The following is a 20,940-nucleotide window of genomic DNA, read 5'->3' on the forward strand; positions in this document are numbered from 1 at the left end:
CATAACCCTAACCATAACCATAACTTGTCATGACAAAAACCGAATGACACTTACTAAAAGAAGCGTTATATCATAAACGTTTATGACTTGTTTATAATGTGTTATGACACATTCATGACAGTGTCATGTCACTCTTATGTCGATACCTAGTAAAGTGTAACCGTTTTTTGTTTGTTTTATTGTCTTTCAAAATGAAAAAAAAAAAACATTTGGCCTCCATTTGTGTTCTGTACAATACAGTATACGTAGGCTCTGCATTCCTTCAGTTATTGTCTCTGTTGCATGTTATCTATCTGTGCATATGTCTGTTTCTTGTATGTTTTTACTCATTCCCAAAATTGCCTCGTGGATGAATAAAGTTGAATTGAATTACACACATCATATTCTATAATTTGCATGTTCTCTCACTGTTTCCCTCTTTCTGTAGGTGTGGTTTATGGCTACAAGGGTCTCTTGCTACTGCTGGGAATATTTCTGGCTTACGAGACCAAGTCTGTCTCCACAGAAAAGATCAATGACCATCGGGCCGTGGGATGGCGCTATACATTACATAACATGGCGGTCCATTCGACACCAAAGTACCTACAGTACACCATTCCTGCGTGTGCTGCGTTTCTGCTGAGAGCAGTTTGCGCAGTGCGCCGGTGAATAACTTTTAAAGTGGCAATAAATACCATTTTTTTATTGCCCCATAACACAAAATAGCCGTAGTATATCTGTGGGGGGTTAACCAATGCCAGTGCCTCCATGATTACTTTGCCCAGTGCTCAAATCTTTGGCTTCCAGAAGTAACCTTCCTGCTCATTTCAGAACAAAACAGGCAACTGACTGACCAATGGGACAAGACATTTCAGCTGCAAGAGCTTAAAAGCTTCATTCTCAAGGGGCTTGCAGTTCTTGTTTATAAAAGTTAATGGAGTTCAAAGATAACTTAATGCCCCCTTAATGCCTCTGTCATATTTTACTTATTTGAGTAGATAACTGGCTAAACGTGACAGAACATCACATTGAAATACTTCCTGTGCAGCTACAATAGAGTGTAACAGTTGTATTGTTTTTTCAGGTTTTGGTGTGGCAGAATCAAAGTTTCTAGATTTACCATTTTGCATCGATTTTCATAGTCCTACAACAAAAAGTCCATTGTAGACAGAATATAAATAACAACTTATCCTCTCAAAATGACCTCTGGGATGTGCTGAACATTGCAGATTGATGATCAAGTAAAAAATACAGAAAAGTACATGTTGGCATAATGATTGGTTGGAGCAATATGAGACACAGAAACAGGCTTACATATTCAAGCTTTTCCACAAGTATGTCTTGAGATTTGATTCTCTAAAATGCCAATCCCTGGACACAATTCTGTCCAAATTATAATACTGCCAGCACACGCTGCTGTCATGTGTCATACATTTTGATGCATGGGACTTCATGGTGAAATGAATGTTAAAAAAAAATCAATAAAATACAAAAGGGTGCATCACAAACTTGCAGCGTGCTGCAACTCAAGCATACTTTGCTGATATATGGGAAGACATTTCTGTGCAGTTTGGGTTATGTGTTATCTTTGTGTGTGGATGCTATAGATTGCATCCACACATTTCTTTGTATGGATCTGTTTATAGAATAGAGTAGAATACACTTTATTGTCCCCGAGAGGAAATTTGTCTTGGACACAGTGCCACATCCGTTGCTTCACACCACAAACAATATGTAACATAAAAACCTTCTCAAATAAAAAAAAAAATAAAAAAAAAAATGTATCCAACTAGCCACTAAATAACAGTGGTAAATGCAGCCGTCAGTCATAAACATTTTTCAGCTCTTGTTAAAAGCAAGTGAATCATCTTAAATGGAGGCACCTAGGATGCACTTTACACTGAAATAGCTGCCATTATGTTCACTTTAGCACTTTAGACAAATACTCGCTGCCATTTCCTGACACTCTTGACACAGGGTAACTTTGTAATTGATGTAAAATGTCTGGGGAAAAAAGTGTTTTCTGTCACTTTAACTGCCAGAGGAGTTTTTCTGCTTTGATCAAAAGCCGGCAAACATTTTGTTTTGTTTTTAACGACCATTTTGCTAGACTTTCCTGCCCTTGCCTCAATTCCTATTAATAAATAAGAGAAGAATACTCAGCTTATACTGAAGTAATTCATAAATGGATTGATCTCTGTCTAGGAGAGGATTTATCATTGATCTATCATTCATGGTTGTTTCAAGAGAGCATTAAATGCCATTTGCATGCTCAATTCATCACATGGTTCCGTAATGTGAGACTAGTCTAATGTGATTATTTTATGTTCTGATTTACACATTTCAGTTTTATGATGATGCCAATAGTTAATGGTGTCTGTAAAGGGACCTCCTTCCTCTTTGCTAAGCTTTGAGCCTCAGGCCCTGATGAGATGACAATGTGGTGATTGTCAGCGCGCTGTTGCCACTTCAGTCATGACTTTTTAATGCTGTTTTCACATGGGAGCCCTCCCCGGAATAATAAACAGATGCCTAATGCTTTTATGGATGTGTTTTCCTACCCTCTCATTCTCTCGCTCTCCAACTCTACTTTATTCTCCACCTCCCCTCCTCTAACCTCCCCTGCCTCCTTCCACTTCAAACTTCATTCTTACTTTTTCCTCCTCCTTTATTCTTTGAACTGCTCTTTCTCTCCGTTTCTCTTTCTGTCTTCCTCTGTGTTCCTGCAGGTGTTGTGTCTGATCACGGCTCCAGTGACCATGATCCTGTCTTCGCAGCAGGATGCCTCCTTTGCCTTTGCCGCTCTAGCAGCCGTCTTCTCTGCCTACATCACTCTGGTCGTGCTTTTCGTACCCAAGGTGCTCTGACACGTAACTGAAACCTTTGGAAAATGCTGTGCACAATGAAAAATACACACATATTGCAGTAAAAACGCAGGTCAAAACATGTCGAGGAAGTCCAGCCTGTACTAGACGGTGCATGAAAATGACAAACTTCTGAGACTTTGTTCTGTCTGATAGTTCTTTTTTTAGGTTTGAGTGCATTGTAATATTTGACTGGCTGTTACATCAAATAATAAGGCTACTTAAATGATCAAATCTTTAATCTGTTTATGAGTTCACCATTATGATAATAATCTGTGACAGTTAATATAACAAGCTGTTAGATGTGTAGCTCCTGTAAACATTTGGTTTTAAGAAAACAAATCCTCTGGCACACACAAAATAAGACATTTTAAATGTCTGGCATCAGCTACAATGATTTGCAGAAGAAGAGCTGTGTAGTGCACATGAGCACTGCTCTTTCCTCTGTCTGGAGGACAGAGGAAAGAGTGCCACCTACAGAAATTTAAACCACATTAACAGAAAATGCAAGAAAAAAAAAAACATCACAGTATCCTCACCACTGTTTTATTGTCTGGCTGTTTCTGGAAGCCCAGTGCACAAATCACACAGCAGTGAGCTCTGAGCACCAAAGATGTCGCCAAAATAAGAAACAATATGAACATGTTTAAGCAGTCAGAGAAGTGTGAGAGCTTTTGGCTGAAAGAGCTGTTCTCATTAGATGCATTATTCAGACGGCACACTGTACTCTTAGGCCTTTGTTCTTTATTAACCTGTTCCTGTGGCGGTCCAGATGCGGCGTCTCATCACCCGCGGTGAGTGGCAGTCGGAGCAGCAGGACACTCTGAAGACCGGCTCGTCCACCAACAACAACGACGAGGAGAAATCCCGGCAGCTGGAGAGAGAGAACAGGGAGCTGCAAAAGATCATCCAGGAGGTGAAAACATTACATTATACAGAAACATACACATTCATATTATTATTATTAAACATGCAAGTCCAAATGCCACAAAATTTACATAATTATAGTACAGATAATTAATTGTGTGTGTGTGTGTGTGTGTATATATATATATATATATATATATATATATATATATATATATATTCATGGACATATAGGTAATGCACATTCATGTTGGTTTATGCTTTTATTATAGAGATAAAATATAGTGTATAGTGTTTTTTCTATGAGTATGTATGTGTGTGATTTACTTGTGAATGCTGCATAATATGAGAAAATAGAGTATAGTAATAACACCCAATGTTGTGACATATAAACAGAGGCATGGCTTTATGTCATCATGTGTCCTTTATTATTTTTGCTTTTTTTATTGCATGTTATTCTTTATAGGTTTTCTATGACAATGTAACCTAATTTTTCTGGTTTGCTTTCACACTGACAGATATAGAAAAGGGTTGTGAAGCATCCCTCTTTTATTCAGTGTTATTGCGGAAGTGCAGCTCCATAAATTCACTGGGAAAAAAAATAATCTTTTTAGTGGGTGAGGTCCCGATCCTGCTTAACTTATTATCATATTTGGCCAGAAAAAGGCGGAAATCCTCACATTTGAGAAGTTAGAACCAGCATTAGGTTTGGCATTTTTGCTTGAGAAATGACCACCAAGTAATTGCAATCCATTACCGCTAGAAATGCTAATAAATGCTAAATATGGGGGAGGGTTGAAGTTAAAGTAAAGTTTTACAGCTCTACAACAATCTCTGTCTCCGCTCGTTGTGTCTTTAGAAAGAGGAGAGGGTATCGGCACTCCGCAACCAGCTGGCTGAGCGACAGGCTCTACGCAACCGCCGCCGACCCTCCTCAGGCCAGAATCAGAACCACAACACCCCGCCGCCCTCCTCCCAGCCGGATCCCAAGTCTCTGCTTCCCCCGCCCGGCTACCCCAACCCCACCACGGACAATCACGCCCTCCCGCCTTCCTTCTCCAACTCCTCCAACCTCTACCCGGCTGACAGCAAGATGAGCCGCAACCATTGTCACAACAGCCAGATCCCATTGCTGTATAAATAGGCGAGGCACTGGGAGAGGGGGAAGGGTGGGTGGGGGGTGGGAACACTCGCAGAATGCACACAAACCGGGGACACACAAATCACAATGAGACACTGTGACTTTCACTTGTTTCGGCGATAAGCACAGCGGTGTTGTGACACTGTTTTAAAATATGGCGTGGAAGCACAAATAAGTACACAGGAGTGCTTTGCACTTGGCAGCTTCTGGGAGAGTCACGCAGGTAACACCCGTCCTCACAGTTTTGATCACACTGTGTTCAACCCAGCAACGAGGCACTTGTGACTGGTCAGACTAGCAGCACTCGAGGTCTTTTAAAAAGGTCAAGTGAACAGATAGCTCTCTTAATCATTCCTCTCCCTCATTTGTTATCTCGTTCTGTTGTGGAGGCACCGCATCAAGGATCTTAAAAGGAAACGTTTGTGCTTGTGTCTTTGCTATATCGTCTCCACCTTTTGTCTCTCGAGTTTGTTGACAATGTAGGCAAGCGCATACAGTAGTGATTTATATTGTTCTGTAATATCTGATATGTTTTGTCATGGAGTTGTGAATTATTTGTTTACTTTTTTTTTCAGGAGAGTTGTGAAAGCTGAAATGTACAAAGGGACAAAGCGATGTAAAGTTGTTTCCAATGTTTCCTCTAAAGAGATCGACTGTGTGGAACACTCGTTTCACTGAAAAGTGATAATGTGCATTAATAAATAGCCATAATTTAGAAGGGCCTTGGCATGTATGGATGTGTCTTGTCAGGACTGTGTATTCAAGTACAACACTGGATCTTGAAAATCCAGTCCTTTGCTGAATATTAGACCCATTTTAAAGGAGAAAATGATCAGAGTTTGCTCGTGTATAGGGACATTTTTGATAGTTTTGCCATTTAAAATAATGTTTCACAATGTATTTTTTGAGATTTGTGTTGTATCTATTTAGCTGTATAGTACAGTAGTAGCCATCAAATAAACCCCTCATCCTGCATCTTATGTATTTTGCAGATATCGCCAAATACTGCTGCAGCCATAGTAACTGCAGCTGATTCTCACTTTTAGAGAAAACTCCAACTTACAACTTGCCAGAAAAATAGTTTGTACTTTCTGCCTCCTGGAAATGAAAGCCAATGTATATTTCTACAGCAGCAGTGCGGTGAGATGTGGGGCTTCCACGATGGCAATTTCTGTAAATATTCAGAGAAAGCACAGTTTTTATACATGTGAATCTGTTATACGTCATTCTTGTAAGCCTTTTATTTTTTATTTTGAAAGGATGTTTTCTCTTATGTTTTCCCATAACAGACAATCTGGATGGATGCTAATTTTTTTCTATTTTTCTTTCCCATTTTGCCTTTTGGGTAAATTGTAAATGTATCAAAGAATGATATACGTAAAGTAATGTGACATACTGTATTTATTCAGCAGTTAATCTGGATGTACTATTTCATTCATGAGCTATTTCCAGATTTTATAAAGCAATGATACCTGAATGGCTTTATCAGCAGGTAAAACAATATTTATGTCAAATATTTTGTTAGTGTGCACTTTAAACTGAACGAACTATGGTTATTCCACTTTATGTTGCGGTTATCCTAATACAATTTAGCTCAGGGTATGGAGGAGGACATCAATGAATGAAATAGGCCATATTTATTAACTGTGCAGTACCTGGATCAGATATTGTAACATATGAATGCGGAAATAATTTAGGAAATGTTCTATTATCTTGCACATATATGACATTATACATGGATTTGTGGATATTTGTATTCACTATATCTAAAATCTTAAATGTTAATATATTTCAGAGTATGTGTATGCAAATATATGGGTACCATAAATAAAAATAATTGTTTTTTCATTGGGTATTTTTGTGTTTCAGTGATACCTTTCGCATTTAATTTCCAAAACTCTGCACTGCTGAACAAATCTGAAATGTTGTGGTGGATTTTTCAGCAGCTCAGGAAACGCTAGATCCCTTTTGTTAAATAAAATCCCAATTCCACGATTCATTTTTTAGCATTTAATCTTTTTAGAAACGTGAACCTTTTTTCAAACAGCTCCCGAAAGAGTCTCAGTATCCTGTGGATGACACAGCCAAGCATGATTACATCATCCACTAGATGTCACCAGTTATTTATTGTTTCTCTGACTCAACAATGACCTTTGAAGCAATTAACTCTGTCAGAGTGTATTTATCAGTGAAACTTGATTATTTTTCTCCAGGTTGGCCTGCGGAAGTCAAAGAGCAAATAAACCCAGAAGAAGATTACATTAAACAAAAGCGGGAAGCTGTTTTCAACACAATGACCAGCTGCGAAGGCCAACAGGAACCTTGTTACTGAGACAATAAGTGGATGTTTGTGGATATAAAGAAACTAAAGTAGACAAATGGCTCCCAAATGCTTTCGATATTTGTAAAATGTGTGTTGATAACAACATGACAAAACCAGCTGTGCTGTAGTCCCACACACACACTGACACACACACACACACTCACATGTCATGTTTCTTTCCAGTTGACTGAAGATGAAGCATGTGGTAATAGAGGGAAGGGTAGTGTGGAGGAGGAAGAAGGTTTTGTGTGGGAGAGAGGGTGGTGATGGTGGTGGGGTCGGGGTTTGGGTCGGGGGTGTGTGTGATTGGGGAAAACCCGCTCTGGGCTGAGGCTTCTGTGGGCCTCCACCTGACACAGCACTCGGCAAGAGCACAACAAAGTAGGAAATTCCCCTCATTTTGTCTGATCTAACAAAGAAAGTATTTGCTGCCTGTGGAGGAATTTCAGAACAACTTGTTGGCCATGTAATAGGCTGAGCCCGCTGCAGTGTGTGTGTGTGTGTGGGAGAGAGCTACTGCCCTGGCTGGCTGCTGGAGCTGTTTGCCAACTCAACTTTCTATTTGTTATCTCAGCTATGAAATGAGTTCATCCTTTGTAGTGACACAAACATGTGACTTTTTTCTTTGCCTTTTAATTACATTTATGTGCACATACACTGTATAAATTAAATTTTTAACACCTACCCCAACAATTTAAATATAAATAAATATAAATAAATACAAATAAATACATACAAGTTGTAATAATAGTTCTGTACATAATCCTCGAACCTAAACTCTCCAGTGAAGAGCTTTGTCTAGCAGAGAAAGTCTAGCCTACTACAATCTCAGGTCAGCTTAAATAATGTACAAAAAGTGCCTAAAACATAAATAATGTTGCAAACTGTTACAGTTTATAGGATTTAAAAAAATCTGCACTGCCTGTTTGGCTACAAGCTTTATCTCCATTGAGATTGAAACACTACTGCATCACCATGAAGATGAATAATAATAATAATAATAATAATAATAATAATAATAATATTAAAAACATACATTATGTTAAAAAAACGCCAAAAATGATGGCACTGTGCAGAGCTTTGTATTGTCTCTGTTAGTATCACAGCAAAGAGTCATTTCAAAGTGCAAACACCCCAAAGAAAGTCCTGCCCTCGTCGGTCTCCAGCTCCGATAGCTGGTTGGTTTCCGTCCACAGTCGGTCTCCTTTGTTCAGCTGAAACACTGCACCCAGATAAATGGCGTTGTACCAGCCCTGTCCGTCACTGTAGCTGTCCTCCTGAGCAGTGTTCTGGCACGCCGACCTCACTGCGCTCATCAGAGAGGCTTTGCCACCCAAGGAGTCGGAGTGGCGCCAGATCCTGTGGCTGGGAGGTGTGATGTGTTTTCCCGCTCCCTCCTCGTCGCCATCGCTGCAGACCACTCTGAACGACGCCTGGCTGTAGACAAAGTAGAGGCCGGTTTGTGGGATAATGATCTCGTTGTTCACCAGTTGGAAGCCGCCCTGAGCGAACGCCTGGCCTTGATCTTTTCTCCACTTCAGCTGGCCTTGCATACTCTCGCCGTCTACGTAGTTACCTGGAAATAGAGCGAGAAGAAGCACTGTTACAGCCTTGAAACACGTCGGTTCTTCTCTCCACAGGGTGTTTAATAATCAACAGGTATGTTATTAGGAAAGTGGAATGAAATATTGACTGTACAGTAGCAAATGAATAACTAGTGCAACAACTTCCTTATAGCTATAGCGTGTTCCTGACTGACATACTTATAAAAAAGGAAGCTGCAAATATCACACAAGTAGAAGAAAGAGTCTCTTCTAAACACCAAGATCATTGTTTGCGGAGGACCAAATCAAGGTAAGGTATGACTCACCTTCTAAGTGGATGGCTGCCTTGGCTTTGCTGCTGATTTGCCTCAACGTGTAGTGGGGATCTGAGGAGAGAAAGACAAATGTTAGCTTGTCTCAAATAATCCACAAAGACTCAAGTATATCTCACAAAACCCCTCAGCTGTATTTACATAAGCACCCATGCATATAATCACCTTTCTCAGCAGTGTCCTTCTTGACTAGCGCTTCCGTCTGGCCTGGTTGTGTCTGTGTTGAGAGAGAAAAACAGAATGATTAGAGATATAAACACAGAAATGTCCTTTTTTGACAGAAAATACAAGGTTTTAAAAGAAAAGAAAGACAGAGCTACTCATTACCATACTTTCCGGCCTTCCACTCCAGTACAAAGCAAACAGCAGGACGCCTCCAAAACAAAGGGCCACAGCGAGAAGGGCCACGGACATCGTCCATATCCGCCCAGTGGAGGACTTCTTTTCAACCAAAACCACAGTCTTCTCCTCATGACCCATCTCCACGTCACTTGGTGCTGTTGTGTAGGCCAGCATACTGTGCACAACTCTGAGGGTTTACTGATGCAGTTTAGGAAAAAATCTACAAACTAAAACACTTGGCTGGATGCTGTGTCCTCAGGTGCTTCCAGTGCTCTGTGGTGATTCTTTGTGTTGCTATTGTGTTTAGAGTGAACTTCTGCCAGAGAGCTTGTAGTATTTATGCTGTGGCAGCGGCTTCTGCAGTGGGGAAACTCCAGTGATGTCACTCTGTAAGCGGAGACAGTGCAGAAGGCAGCAGCAGCAGCAGAGAGACCTGGGCCATGGAGAGAAACGAGCCACGGCTGGGAGTGGAAAGAAAAGTCATAGAATTTTTAGTGGAGTTTCACCAGAGCGCAACGGGAGTTGCGGTTTTAGGATGGGAAAGTGGTTGGTATCTACTTTTGGGTTGTGAAACATTACACAGTGTGTGTGTGTGTGTGTGTGTGTGTGTGTGTGTGTGTGTGTGTGTGTGTGTGTGTGTGTGTGTGTGTGTGTGTGTGTGTGTGTGTGTGTGTGTGTGTGTGTGTGTTTCCTCCAAGACAAATTCCTATAGCCTAGCCTATAGGCGATTTGTTGCATTTTAATTAAGGTATTTTGATCCTAAATTAGTGCAAATTCTGCCACTGAAACCTTACAACACAACTAATGTAAGTTCAGCTTTAAAACAACTAATTAGCCTTCCATGACTAAAAGTAGTGTCCTCAATGGGCTGTGTTCTCCACACACACACACACACACACACACACACACACACACACACACACACACACACACACACACACACACACACACACAGAAATACTATACAAATACTGAGATAGACACAAAGTCATAAACACATATTGAGTTCATTACTGACTTGAGCCACCCACAGAATGTAAGTTCTGTGTGTAACTGCTGAGGTTTACACAAACATCAGCTCACACAAACATTCAGAGGTCAGACCAGATGTTTTAAAATACCACAAGAATGTGTAAACAATTCACCTGTTTAACACCTAGAATTGTAACACTTTAGTTTAACATTTACAAGATGGTAACACATTATAATGTAGTTGTTAGAAGATACAAGGACACTGAAGTGTCTAATAACTATAACTTCTCTTATGAATATTTTACATTTGAACTTTCTATACTATCATTGATTACCTGTTCATACTGTACATCAGCCTTGAAAGGAGAAGTTATAGTTGTTAATAAATACATTAATTAAGACATACATCTGATAACTACATTTTAGTGTGTTACATGCTAAATAGGAGTGTTAAAGTTAACTTTTACTAATTTTAATCTTTATCTTTACAGTATTAGTATAGGTTCAGCAGTCAGGCAGAAATGCATTGATAAATACCAGAACTGTAAAACCAATGATAGCCATCTGCTTGACGTTTATAAAGCACTTATTTTAAGTCGTGTAAAGTCCCGGTGAGATTAAGATCTAACTTTCACAAGAGATGTTAAAATATTTATAATGACATAAAGTGAACAATACAACAATAAACCTAAAAACAAAAGCTACACATTAAAAGATATGCTGAAACAAAGGCATAAGTAATAGATTATCAGATATATAAATAACTAGATATTTCCTAAAATGCCCAAGGAGTACCATATTGTGGTTTTTAGAGATTTTTCCTAATGACATCGTCGTATAAAAACACATTTCATTTTTTATTTTTTTAAATCTAATCTCAAAAGAGAAATCTGTGTTGAAGCAAAACTTGGCAACTCTTGTCTTTCTGTTTCAGAACTGAGAGATGATGCAACTGAACAAACTGGTTTTTAAACTTCCCCGCTGTCTCTTCCTTGGTTTCCCCATTTCAATTTTTCAACTTACTTTTTGTGTTTGAGACTTAATGTGAAAGTGTGCTTGAAGTGCCTGTTTTTATTTCCCAGTGCTTTTTTTGTTTTGGCAATGCTTTTGGATTTCTTTCACTTTCCCTTTGTGCTTTAATGATTGCTCCTCTGTTTGTTTGCTAAGGCCTCAGATTGGCTTTGAGTGAATTGTGTGTTGGTGTATCTTGAAAAACCTGTCAGGACTCAAGTGCTGCAACACTGAATTTGTACACTGTAGTTTTATGTGTGTGTGTGTGTGTGTGTGTGTGTGTGTGTGTGTGTGTGTGTGTGTGTGTGTGTGTGTGTGTGTGTGTGTGTGTGTGTGTGTGTGTGTGTGTGTGTGTGTGTGTGTGTGTGTGTGTTTCCTCCTGCTTTGAAATCGGAGCTGAAACCTCACCTCTGTGTCGGACTGTCTCATTCCAACATGCAAATGCAAACCAACCACAAGATGTTGCAGGATATCGTCGTCATCATCATCATATGCACCCACATGACACACACACACACAAACAAAAACAAATAGGTACATTGCGTTTTTTACAGTTCCTCCTGCTCACTCACCCACCACTTCTCGATTATTCATAAAAAGAATCACCGAATGAAGTTCATGGTTATCATATCCGGTGACCTCAGACTGTAAGCTCATACACAAGCTACATTCCCAATTTACTCCTTAAAAGGGTTTACAGAAGACATAAGTCATCTATATGTAAAAAGTAAAGTGGTAATCAGAACTGAATGTAACACAACACACATCTACAAACTACAATTTATTTAGAAGAATTAAACTGGCTTTTTCGTCATCCCTCACATTTAAAATAAAAAACTTCACAGCAGTGTTGGAGATTGTGTTTGCACATAAATGCATATTATTTCAGCATTTTCTGTGCCTCTGAACAGAATTCCATATTTTAGGAGAGTACGTCTTTAATCCTTAGAGACATTTTAGGGTCTGAAATCTTTTAGAACAGTAAGATATTGTATCTTGGATTGATAACAGAAGGAATTGAGTTAAAATGATCCATATCTCTGTAAAATTATACTGGTTGGCTGCAAAAAACCTTGCAGTCTTAAACAATGGATAGACATATTAAAGGATATACTGTATATGCAATGGAAAGACTGACATTTTCCCTGACATTTTACCCTACCCAGGAAATGGGAGAAATGGATCACTTTTACTGCAAACAATGAGGACGCTGTCATATCTGGATCAGGATAAAGCAAAGGACAATATAGACACAAAGTCAGCAGACCAAGAACTGTATACCCCACTCAGTTCCCATTCTTTACTGAGGGTTCTCTCTCTTTCTTTTGTAAAACATAAAAAAATTGTTGTGAATAAAAAGTGTCATAATAACCATAATATATGTCTGAATGTGTTCTGCCATCACCACCTCTTTCCCTAATTTCTATCATGCTGTACACGAATGTCTCCCAGCTGACAAAAACACACAATTTCCCAGTTAGAGGTCATCTGTAATATGTAACTTCCAAACTCCCACACGATTCCCCCAAGAGACAAATAACTCTTTTCATGAAGCCGAGGGAATATAAAACTGGTAACTAAACCTCCCCAGTTCGAGACCTCATATCTCGGTGCCCTTTTCCTTTCTCTGCTCTGTGCCTGAATCATTATCAGTCCCCTTCTAATCATTTAGTGACATATTCCCCACATGTAACTCCCCCTGCAATATCTGGAACACTGGAACAAAATCTCTCCTTTGTTGTTTGCTAATTTTTACTTAAAAATAACATGAAATCCCAGGATTGTGCGGTCATCACGCAGTGGAGCTTAACCACAATGCAGATTACATCAGGGCAGGAAGGAAAGGATGGCGGAAAGAAAAGCGGAAGGAGGATTAGGGGGCCAAGGAGGGAGGCAGTAGAGGAAGGAAACTGTTGTAGCACAATCACAGGTGCCAGATTTTTAAAGAAACAAAAAATCCACATCAAGAAGATTTTGGTTTCCTTGTCATCATTCCCTCTTCAGTGTTGCAGTGTGTGGGCTCAGGGGAGTGTTTGATGTGTAAGGGAATAAACTGGGTCAAAATGAGGTTTTACCACCAATGCAAGGTGGCTTTCGCTGCCACTAGACTGTATAGTCTGGTGGCCTACAAACCTTTGCTATGCCTCCAAGAAGTTACGCTTACCTACTATTAGGTGTTTTACCTAAATGTTTTCCTTCTGTATCTGTCCCTTATTTAAAAAACAATAGATTAGATTGGGTGCTTATCAGAATCTGGGATCATACATTACATATTAGCCATAATTTTGCGGGGTAAAAAAACTATTTACAGTAACTAAATAATAAGAAATACATTTATTGGGTTTAATGGCAGAAAACATCTTTGAAATAAATATAACACGTGGAGATTAGAAAGTTGTTGTACACAATGTGTCTGTGAGCATATGTTATTAAATGTAAAATATGTTACGTGTGTGTGTGTGTGTGTGTGTGTGTGTGTGTGTGTGTGTGTGTGTGTGTGTGTGTGTGTAGAACACAGCACATTGAGGACATTACTTTTAGTCATAGAAGGCTAATTAGTTGTTTTAAAGCTGAATTTACATTAGTTGTGTTGTAAGGTTTCAGTGGCAGAATTTGCACTAATTTAGGATCAAAATACCTTAGTTAAAACACAACAAATTACCTATAGGCTAGGCTATAGGGATTTGTCTTGTAGGAATTAAGGCTTTTACTATCACCATACATCAAAACCCAGACAAAGATAGTTTTTTAAAGGATAATTAGGGTTTATTACAAGTTGGTAGCATACTCAATTTTATAGTTTTTCTTATTTTATTTTATTTTTGAGGTCAAGGAACATGGAAACATCTCTCTAAATAAGTCAGACTGGGCAGGAATTTTAAGTATGACAAATACGAGAAAAAACACAGGATAGTCAAACTTTTTTGGAAACAAAATTAAGGCGAATGGTAAATTTATGACCCTGATAAAATCTGTCAACATCCATCACAGACTTCCTGCCACGACTTTTACGGTGCTTGCTGGCGGTGTGCACACAGTTTTTCAATGAGGGATTGATAGTCATTGTGGGGGCTTTCACTTTCAATTGAACCTCCACATAAAGTGGTTGAAATAATCTGACCAATCTGTTGGTTTGTTTGCAATATGCCTGATAATTTTACCCCGTTTGACTTTGTGTGGTGATATCACCTAGAGCCCAGATCTCAACTTTGGTGAGTAAAATGTTACCAAAAGAGAAACAATGACCAAAAAGAGATGCCTAATGAAAATGTTAGGGCATTTAAGCCTACATTAATTTTAATAAGCTATTTCTTTTTGCTAGTTGGAGGCAGTGCAGCAAGCTGTAAACACAGCTGTGACATATTAGCACAAAGTTGTTGTGGGGAACGTGTTAGCCAGCCTCTTTAATGTTACACATAGTGTTTCAGTCCCTCTGATACAGGTAAATCCAAAATGAATTCTCTTTTTAGCTCTGATGTTAACACAGCCAAGTCCTAAAGGAAAATGTTTGGCTCTTTAGCTGCTAAACGCTCAGCTGTGTTCATCAACTAGCAGCTGACGCTGTCTGGCCGCTATGTAGATTAGTGGGTTAGCCACAGCAAACGGGACTGTTGGACGTTATTTTATATTACCTCAACCTATATTTTCTGCTTTTACGTTTCCTATCAACTCAAAACTATAAAAAGTTGGGAGTTATTATGCTCCCAAAAATCCTGCAAAATGACTTTTGTAGGGTGAGATCTACCATGACCTTGTAAATTGACCCAATACGCCATCATAAACTTAAAGGTACTCTTAGCGATGTCACGCATTTTTTAGGCTACAAAAGTTTTTGTCACATACAGCAAACATCTCCTCAATATCCGCGACCTGCCGGTCCCCTAAACACACTGTAAAAAACGCGGTCTCTGTAGACAGCCTAGGGTCCACACACGCCAACAAAAACAAAGTGGTCCAACTTGGACCATGCAAACATACACAAACCGTGTTCCAGTGTTCAGCCAATAACGGACAAGAAGGATTGGGGGGGGGGGTAAGTGCGCTGAAGCACAGAAGGGAGGGAACGGGAGGAGGAGGGAGGAGCGAGCTAGTCTTCGTTTTGTTTGAAAATACTTTGAATGTCAACAAGAAGTAAAGTCACCCAACATCGCTTAGAGCACCTTTAACTCTTGTAATCCGCAGTGGCATTTCCCTCATTTCAATCTGCATTGCAGCTACTGGTGATGTTTTAAATGCACCACTACAAATTCGTAGAGCCTGAGCCTGTTGCACACAAGCATTTTAAGATTGGTCTCTGCCGCAGATACATACAGTAAGCTATGCAAATATAATCTAGTACTGCTGCTCTGATAAGCACCCTATATATATTTCATTATGATGCCCTATTCGCTCCCCAATCTTGTCCTGACAAACATCTTAGCATAGTATTGATCTTTTTGCATTAATTGTTCACCTTATTAATATGTTGACACCAGGTAAGCTTTTCATCCAACAAAACCCCAAGAAACCAAACCACTCTCACCTGCTCGATTACTTGTCCATATATGGGTACTGATACACGTTTAGCAAAGAATATGACTTGTGACTTTTCAATTGACAGTTTAAATCCCCATTTATTTGTCAATGTTTCCACTTTGTCTATTGCAGCTTGCATTTTGTTTTTTTAAATACTGTAGGTTTCGACCCCTAACCCAAGGAGCCCCGCCATCAGCAAAAAGGGATTTTCATTATGTCCAACCTGTTCTAAAATGTCATTGATCATTATATTAAATAATAATGGACTGCATGTACACTACCCTGCGAAGTTCCATTTTCTACTGAATACCTATTGGAATATTCTGTACCCGCTCTTACTCTACTGTTCTCCCAAACATGAAATCTAACACCCAGTTGTACAGTTTACCATTTACACGCAAATTACTTAGTTTAATCAGAAGTCCCTCTTTCCACAGCATGCCATATTCTTTTTGGACAGAAAAAAATACAGCAACCACCATTTCCCTATTAGTTTGAGCTTTCCTAATTTCTAAATCCAGACACAAAACATTATCTATTGATCCTCTTCCTTTAGGAAATCCACTTTGATAATTTAAAAAAAGGTCCTTACTCTCTAAAAAGTGTGTTAATGTTTTCGTAACCATCCGTTCTATAGTCTCTCCTAACTGTGATGTTAATGAAATGGGTCTATAACTTTATAACTTCATGTATTTGATGAATCTTTACCTGGTTTAGGTAACACTTTACAATAAGGTACACAAAAAAATAGGTAGTTAATGATTAGTTACTGTTTTTGAAAGGGTAGTTACCCTTTTTCAGAAGGGTAACGAATGGTTAGTTACCCTTTTGAAAAGGGTAGTTACCCTTTTTCAGAAGGGTAATAGTTACCCTTTTTCAGAAGGGTAGTTACCCTTTTTGAAAAGGGTAGTTACCCTTTTTCAGAAGGGTAATGAATGGTTAGTTACCCTTTTTCAGAAGGGTATAGTTACCCTTTTTCAGAAGGGTAACGAATGGTTAGTTACCCTTTTTCAAAAGGGTAGTTAACCTTTTTCAGAAGGGTAGTTACCCTTTTTCAGAAGGGTAACGAATGGTTAGTTACCCTTTTTCAGAAGGGTAGTTACCCTTTTTGAAAAAGGGTAACTAACCAAAATAAGTAAATAAAACCCCAGATATAACCCACCCACCCCCGGATCCAGATCTCCAAATCTCAGTTGAACTATCCTCCGTGGGCTTCAGGTGTAATATGTATACATATTACACCTGAAGCCCACGGAGGATAGTTCAAAGTGAATGCCAAGCCTCTATTGCTGACTCTTTTGCTCATGTGGAGTCAAGCTTGTCGCCAACAGTAAATAATATAAAAATTTGTCAAATCCAGCCTTGACAAATTATTAAAATGTGCGTAACAGCTAAAACAAACTGAATACTGCATTACAAGTGGTTACCATCTGACATATGTGTTAACATGCTATAGCAAACACCATCTTTTCCATCTTTTCCTAGTGAAGACTTGAAATAGCTTTCCTTAGTTCAAATAGTTTAAATGGTAGGTCTAGATATTTTTCTGATTAAGCTCTTTTTTTCCTGTAACCTTTGGGTTTTGTGCAAGGGTATTATCTCTACCCTGTTTAGCCTTTAAAGAAAGTCTGCCTTTTCTAAATTACTAATTGTTGTTATATTATTGCTGTGCAACACTGGTATTTCAAAATGTGTTCTTTACTCCACTCATTTTCCTAATCGCTCCCCATACCTCTGATAACTGTGTTTCTCTTCCAATTTTGTTACACTATTTTCTCCAGTAAGTACGTTTTGCTGACCTTATTGTTTTATGCACCTGTGCTCTTTTTTTATATTGGATCAATGTATCCAGTGTGTGGTGAGCCTTAAGCTGCCTGAAAGTTCTATTTCTCTTTTTGATTGCTTCCCTGCAATTTTCATCCCACCATGGCGCACTCTTTCTACTTTCGCCTCCTGCACTCTTTGGAATAGTTTTTTCCGCTGGCTGTATAAAAGCTGCAACCAATTTTTTATTAATTTCCTCTACATCTGTCATATTCTATCCTATTAGCTCTGCACAACTAGCTTCACTTAATACTTGGAATGCATACAAAATCACCTTTTGCCAGTTTTCATCTAGGTGTTCTCTCATTCCCTCACAACATATCATTTACTATCACTAAAGTGTTCTTTTTTGTCCATACTCCGATTTCAATTGATTAATGTTCTTTCCCTATATTAACAAAATTATAATTCAACTAGGAATTCCCGAAATGACTCCTTAAATAAACTTTCTGTTATCAGGTAATGTACATTGCACTTTTTTTCCATCTATCTTATCCAATCGTATGGCTTTCCCTTGTTGTACACTATCCCTACCAAAAATCAACAATGTTCCATTTCCTAATATCTTAACATTCTTAACTACACACAGCACCACCTGGAACGCTTTTGTCAGTTTAATTGGGTTTCACTCACCAAATGATGCAACGTCTTGGCAAAGTTTAATGCTCACTTTATGCTCTTTACTGCTCAGTGTCCTTTATGCTGCCGGTGTCATTCTGCTGTATTGTTTTTTAGCATTTTCTTCTATTTTTTGACCACTGGCCCACATTATTCCATCATCTTTCCCTCCACCCACTTCCATGTTTCCAATCTCACTTCCTGGTCCATCAATTCCATCTGCCCTCTTCTGTCCATCTCCAGCCCTGGCCACCAAACCGCCAAAACTGAGCCATCTCGTTTAGTTTTCCGGTATCACAAAGCTAGCTTACTTTTAACCGTCGTACGTTGACGGCCATATACCGCTATATTGTATATACTTATATAACGTTATGTTCGATGGCTACTAGCTAACTTTAGAGGATTAGCATATATCAAAACATCATAAGTTAACAATAGAGTGGCAAAAAAATAAAGAGCAATAGACAAAAAAATCTAAACGAAGAACATGATAAAGCACAGATAGCCATCATTGTAGACAATCTTGGACTTCAAATTGTCATTGCTTTGGTTTTCTGTTGTAGTTTTTCTTTTTTTATTTACTGTCTCCTGTATTCTCTGTTGTGTTTTATCCTTTTTCATCCATGTGTTTGTTCCTTGCTTCAGTTTCCTGTTTTATTTTATTCTCTGTGTTGTGTCTTGCTTTACTTCCTGCCCTGTGTTTTCCAGCCTCTGTGATTGTTTGCCCTGCCCTGATGTGTTCCACCTGTTCTTCAGCCCTCATGTCACCTGTCCCTCGTTTTACCCTTGTTACCTTATGTATTTAGTCTTTGTGCTTTCTTTGGTTCTTGTCGGTTCATCGTCTTCCCTCCCTTTCATTCCCTCAGTCCCTTCTTTTTGGTGGTTTCTTCCCTGTGATGGCCGCAGCCGTGGCCACACAGCCATCTTAAAAGCGCTTACCAGTGTTACGGAGTCCACACCCTGCAGGCTGCTGGGACAAAGGGGTGGCGTTTGGAATAACAGATGCTTTATAGGGGTGGTGGCCCAAATTGGACTCTACCAATGTTTGTTATGTCAGGGGGGGTTAGTTTTATTTTTCCTTAAGATATTTGAGTTTTGATTTGTATTGTATTTAGTACATTTATTCAGTTAATGTTAATTATGAGTATATTTCTTTTGGAGTAAGTGTTTAGAAGTTTTCTTTTGCTATTTTGTAGTTTATATATTAGTAATTGTTAGTCTCCCCCTGGGTGTTAAACCTGGTCTGACCAGCCAGTATATAAGTTCCCTTTGTTTCATGTATGGAAGGTCAGTTGTACTTTTGCGTTTGCTATGTTTCGAGCTTAAGTTAGTTTTGTTTGTTTGACCTCTTTTTAAGGGCCCAAACTTTATATATATTTGTTGTAATGATTTGTGGGTAAAATAAAAAACCCTTTTTTTGAAATTTCCTTGTGACTCCTCCTGCTTGACTGCTTGGTCCCTGACATATGGTGGCAGTGGTGGGATCAACCAGTTGAGGAGTACAAGGTTTTTTTTTTTTTCATTTGGGTTTTTTCCTCCATTTTGTGAAGCATGCGAGGAGGGAGAGGGAGAAGAGGCGGTCAGACAGAGAATAAGAAGACTGAGTTAACTCATACAGCGAGAGGACCTCGGGTGGACGGTGAAGACACAATGGCGGAGGAAGTACTAAAAGGAGCATCAAGTACTGAGGATGAAGATGGCACAGAGCCAACGCTGAGTGACCTGGCAGGGATTATCCAGTCATTTGTGGGTCAACAGGAGGCCCGGGAAGAAAAATGGAGAGTGCATGCTGACCGCCAGGAGCACCAGTTCAAGGCACTACAGCATCAGTTCCTTATTTTTTCTTGCTTTTTGCAAGAGGTCGAGGATCGTACATCTCCAATCCACGAGCCTGCTTCCACAGTACTGGATCCCGTTGAGGACTACAATTTGAATGAGAATCATCCAAAAGCTCAAGCCTCACCCGCTGCAGAGTCGGTCCACCCTACGATGTCTTCAGCAGGTCAGTCTCGATCTTCTTATGAGCCTAGACTTGAAAAATTAACAGAAAATGATGACGTTGAACATTTCCTAATTACTTTTGAGAGGATTGCAGTAGCATGTCGGTGGCCAAAAGTGGACTGGGTTTTTCGCCTCCTTCCGCTGCTGACTGGTAAGGCCAGAGGAGCCTATGTGCATATGGATGTAGATGACGCTCATGAATATGATAAAGTGAAAACAGCGATTCTAAAAAAATATGATATTAACCCTGAGACCTACAGGCAGAGGTTTAGATCCCTCCATGTGGAACCGGAGGAGAGCCCCCAGGAGCTGTATGTGAGACTGAAAGAGCTGTATGTCAAATGGATACAACCGCAAGGTAAAACACTTCATGAAATTAGTGAAGTCCTGATCATGGAACAATACTTGAGAATGTTGTCCCCTGAGCTTCAGGTTTGGGTAAAGGAGCATGGGCCGAAATCTGCTGCTGAGGCTGCCACTCTTGCGGATGTGTTTGTGGCTGCCCGGGAGAAAGGCCAGCCATGGAGTAGTATGGGTGGGAAGACTGGCAAGGACTGCTACAGGCCCATACCCCCTCAGCACGGCAGAGGTCGGGCGTCAGAGCGGG

At 39.5% G+C, this 20,940-nt stretch overlaps 2 protein-coding genes across 3 annotated transcripts in view; one reads left to right on the forward strand and one right to left on the reverse strand.

Annotated features, from left to right (window-relative positions):
* Window positions 1-6,699, forward strand: part of gabbr1a (gamma-aminobutyric acid (GABA) B receptor, 1a) — a 62,490-nt gene extending 55,791 nt beyond the window's left edge. Inside the window, exons 21-24 of the mRNA XM_039806244.1 lie at window positions 428-561; window positions 2,709-2,837; window positions 3,616-3,759; window positions 4,570-6,699. Of these exons, the coding sequence (XP_039662178.1) occupies window positions 428-561; window positions 2,709-2,837; window positions 3,616-3,759; window positions 4,570-4,854 (692 nt within the window). The 3' untranslated portion in view covers window positions 4,855-6,699. The remainder of the gene's footprint in view (window positions 1-427; window positions 562-2,708; window positions 2,838-3,615; window positions 3,760-4,569) is intronic.
* A 1,146-nt stretch (window positions 6,700-7,845) lies between these two features.
* On the reverse strand, window positions 7,846-19,680 carry tnfb (tumor necrosis factor b (TNF superfamily, member 2)). Of its 2 annotated transcripts, none has more exons than XM_039804707.1 (5): window positions 19,126-19,680; window positions 9,378-9,853; window positions 9,216-9,267; window positions 9,045-9,104; window positions 7,846-8,750 (listed from the first exon to the last, which is right to left on the reverse strand). In XM_039804707.1, the coding sequence occupies exons 2-5, from the start codon at window positions 9,564-9,566 to the stop codon at window positions 8,293-8,295; spliced, it is 759 nt and encodes a 252-aa protein (XP_039660641.1). In that variant the 5' UTR covers window positions 9,567-9,853; window positions 19,126-19,680; the 3' UTR covers window positions 7,846-8,292. The 2 variants fall into 2 exon arrangements, with proteins under 2 accessions (XP_039660641.1, XP_039660640.1); XM_039804706.1 differs by having other exon boundaries at window positions 19,272-19,307.
* Between the last annotated feature and the right edge of the window lie 1,260 nt (window positions 19,681-20,940).

The sequence above is a fragment of the Perca fluviatilis genome, chromosome 7 (genome assembly GCF_010015445.1).
Source record: "Perca fluviatilis chromosome 7, GENO_Pfluv_1.0, whole genome shotgun sequence".
NCBI lineage: Eukaryota > Metazoa > Chordata > Actinopteri > Perciformes > Percidae > Perca > Perca fluviatilis.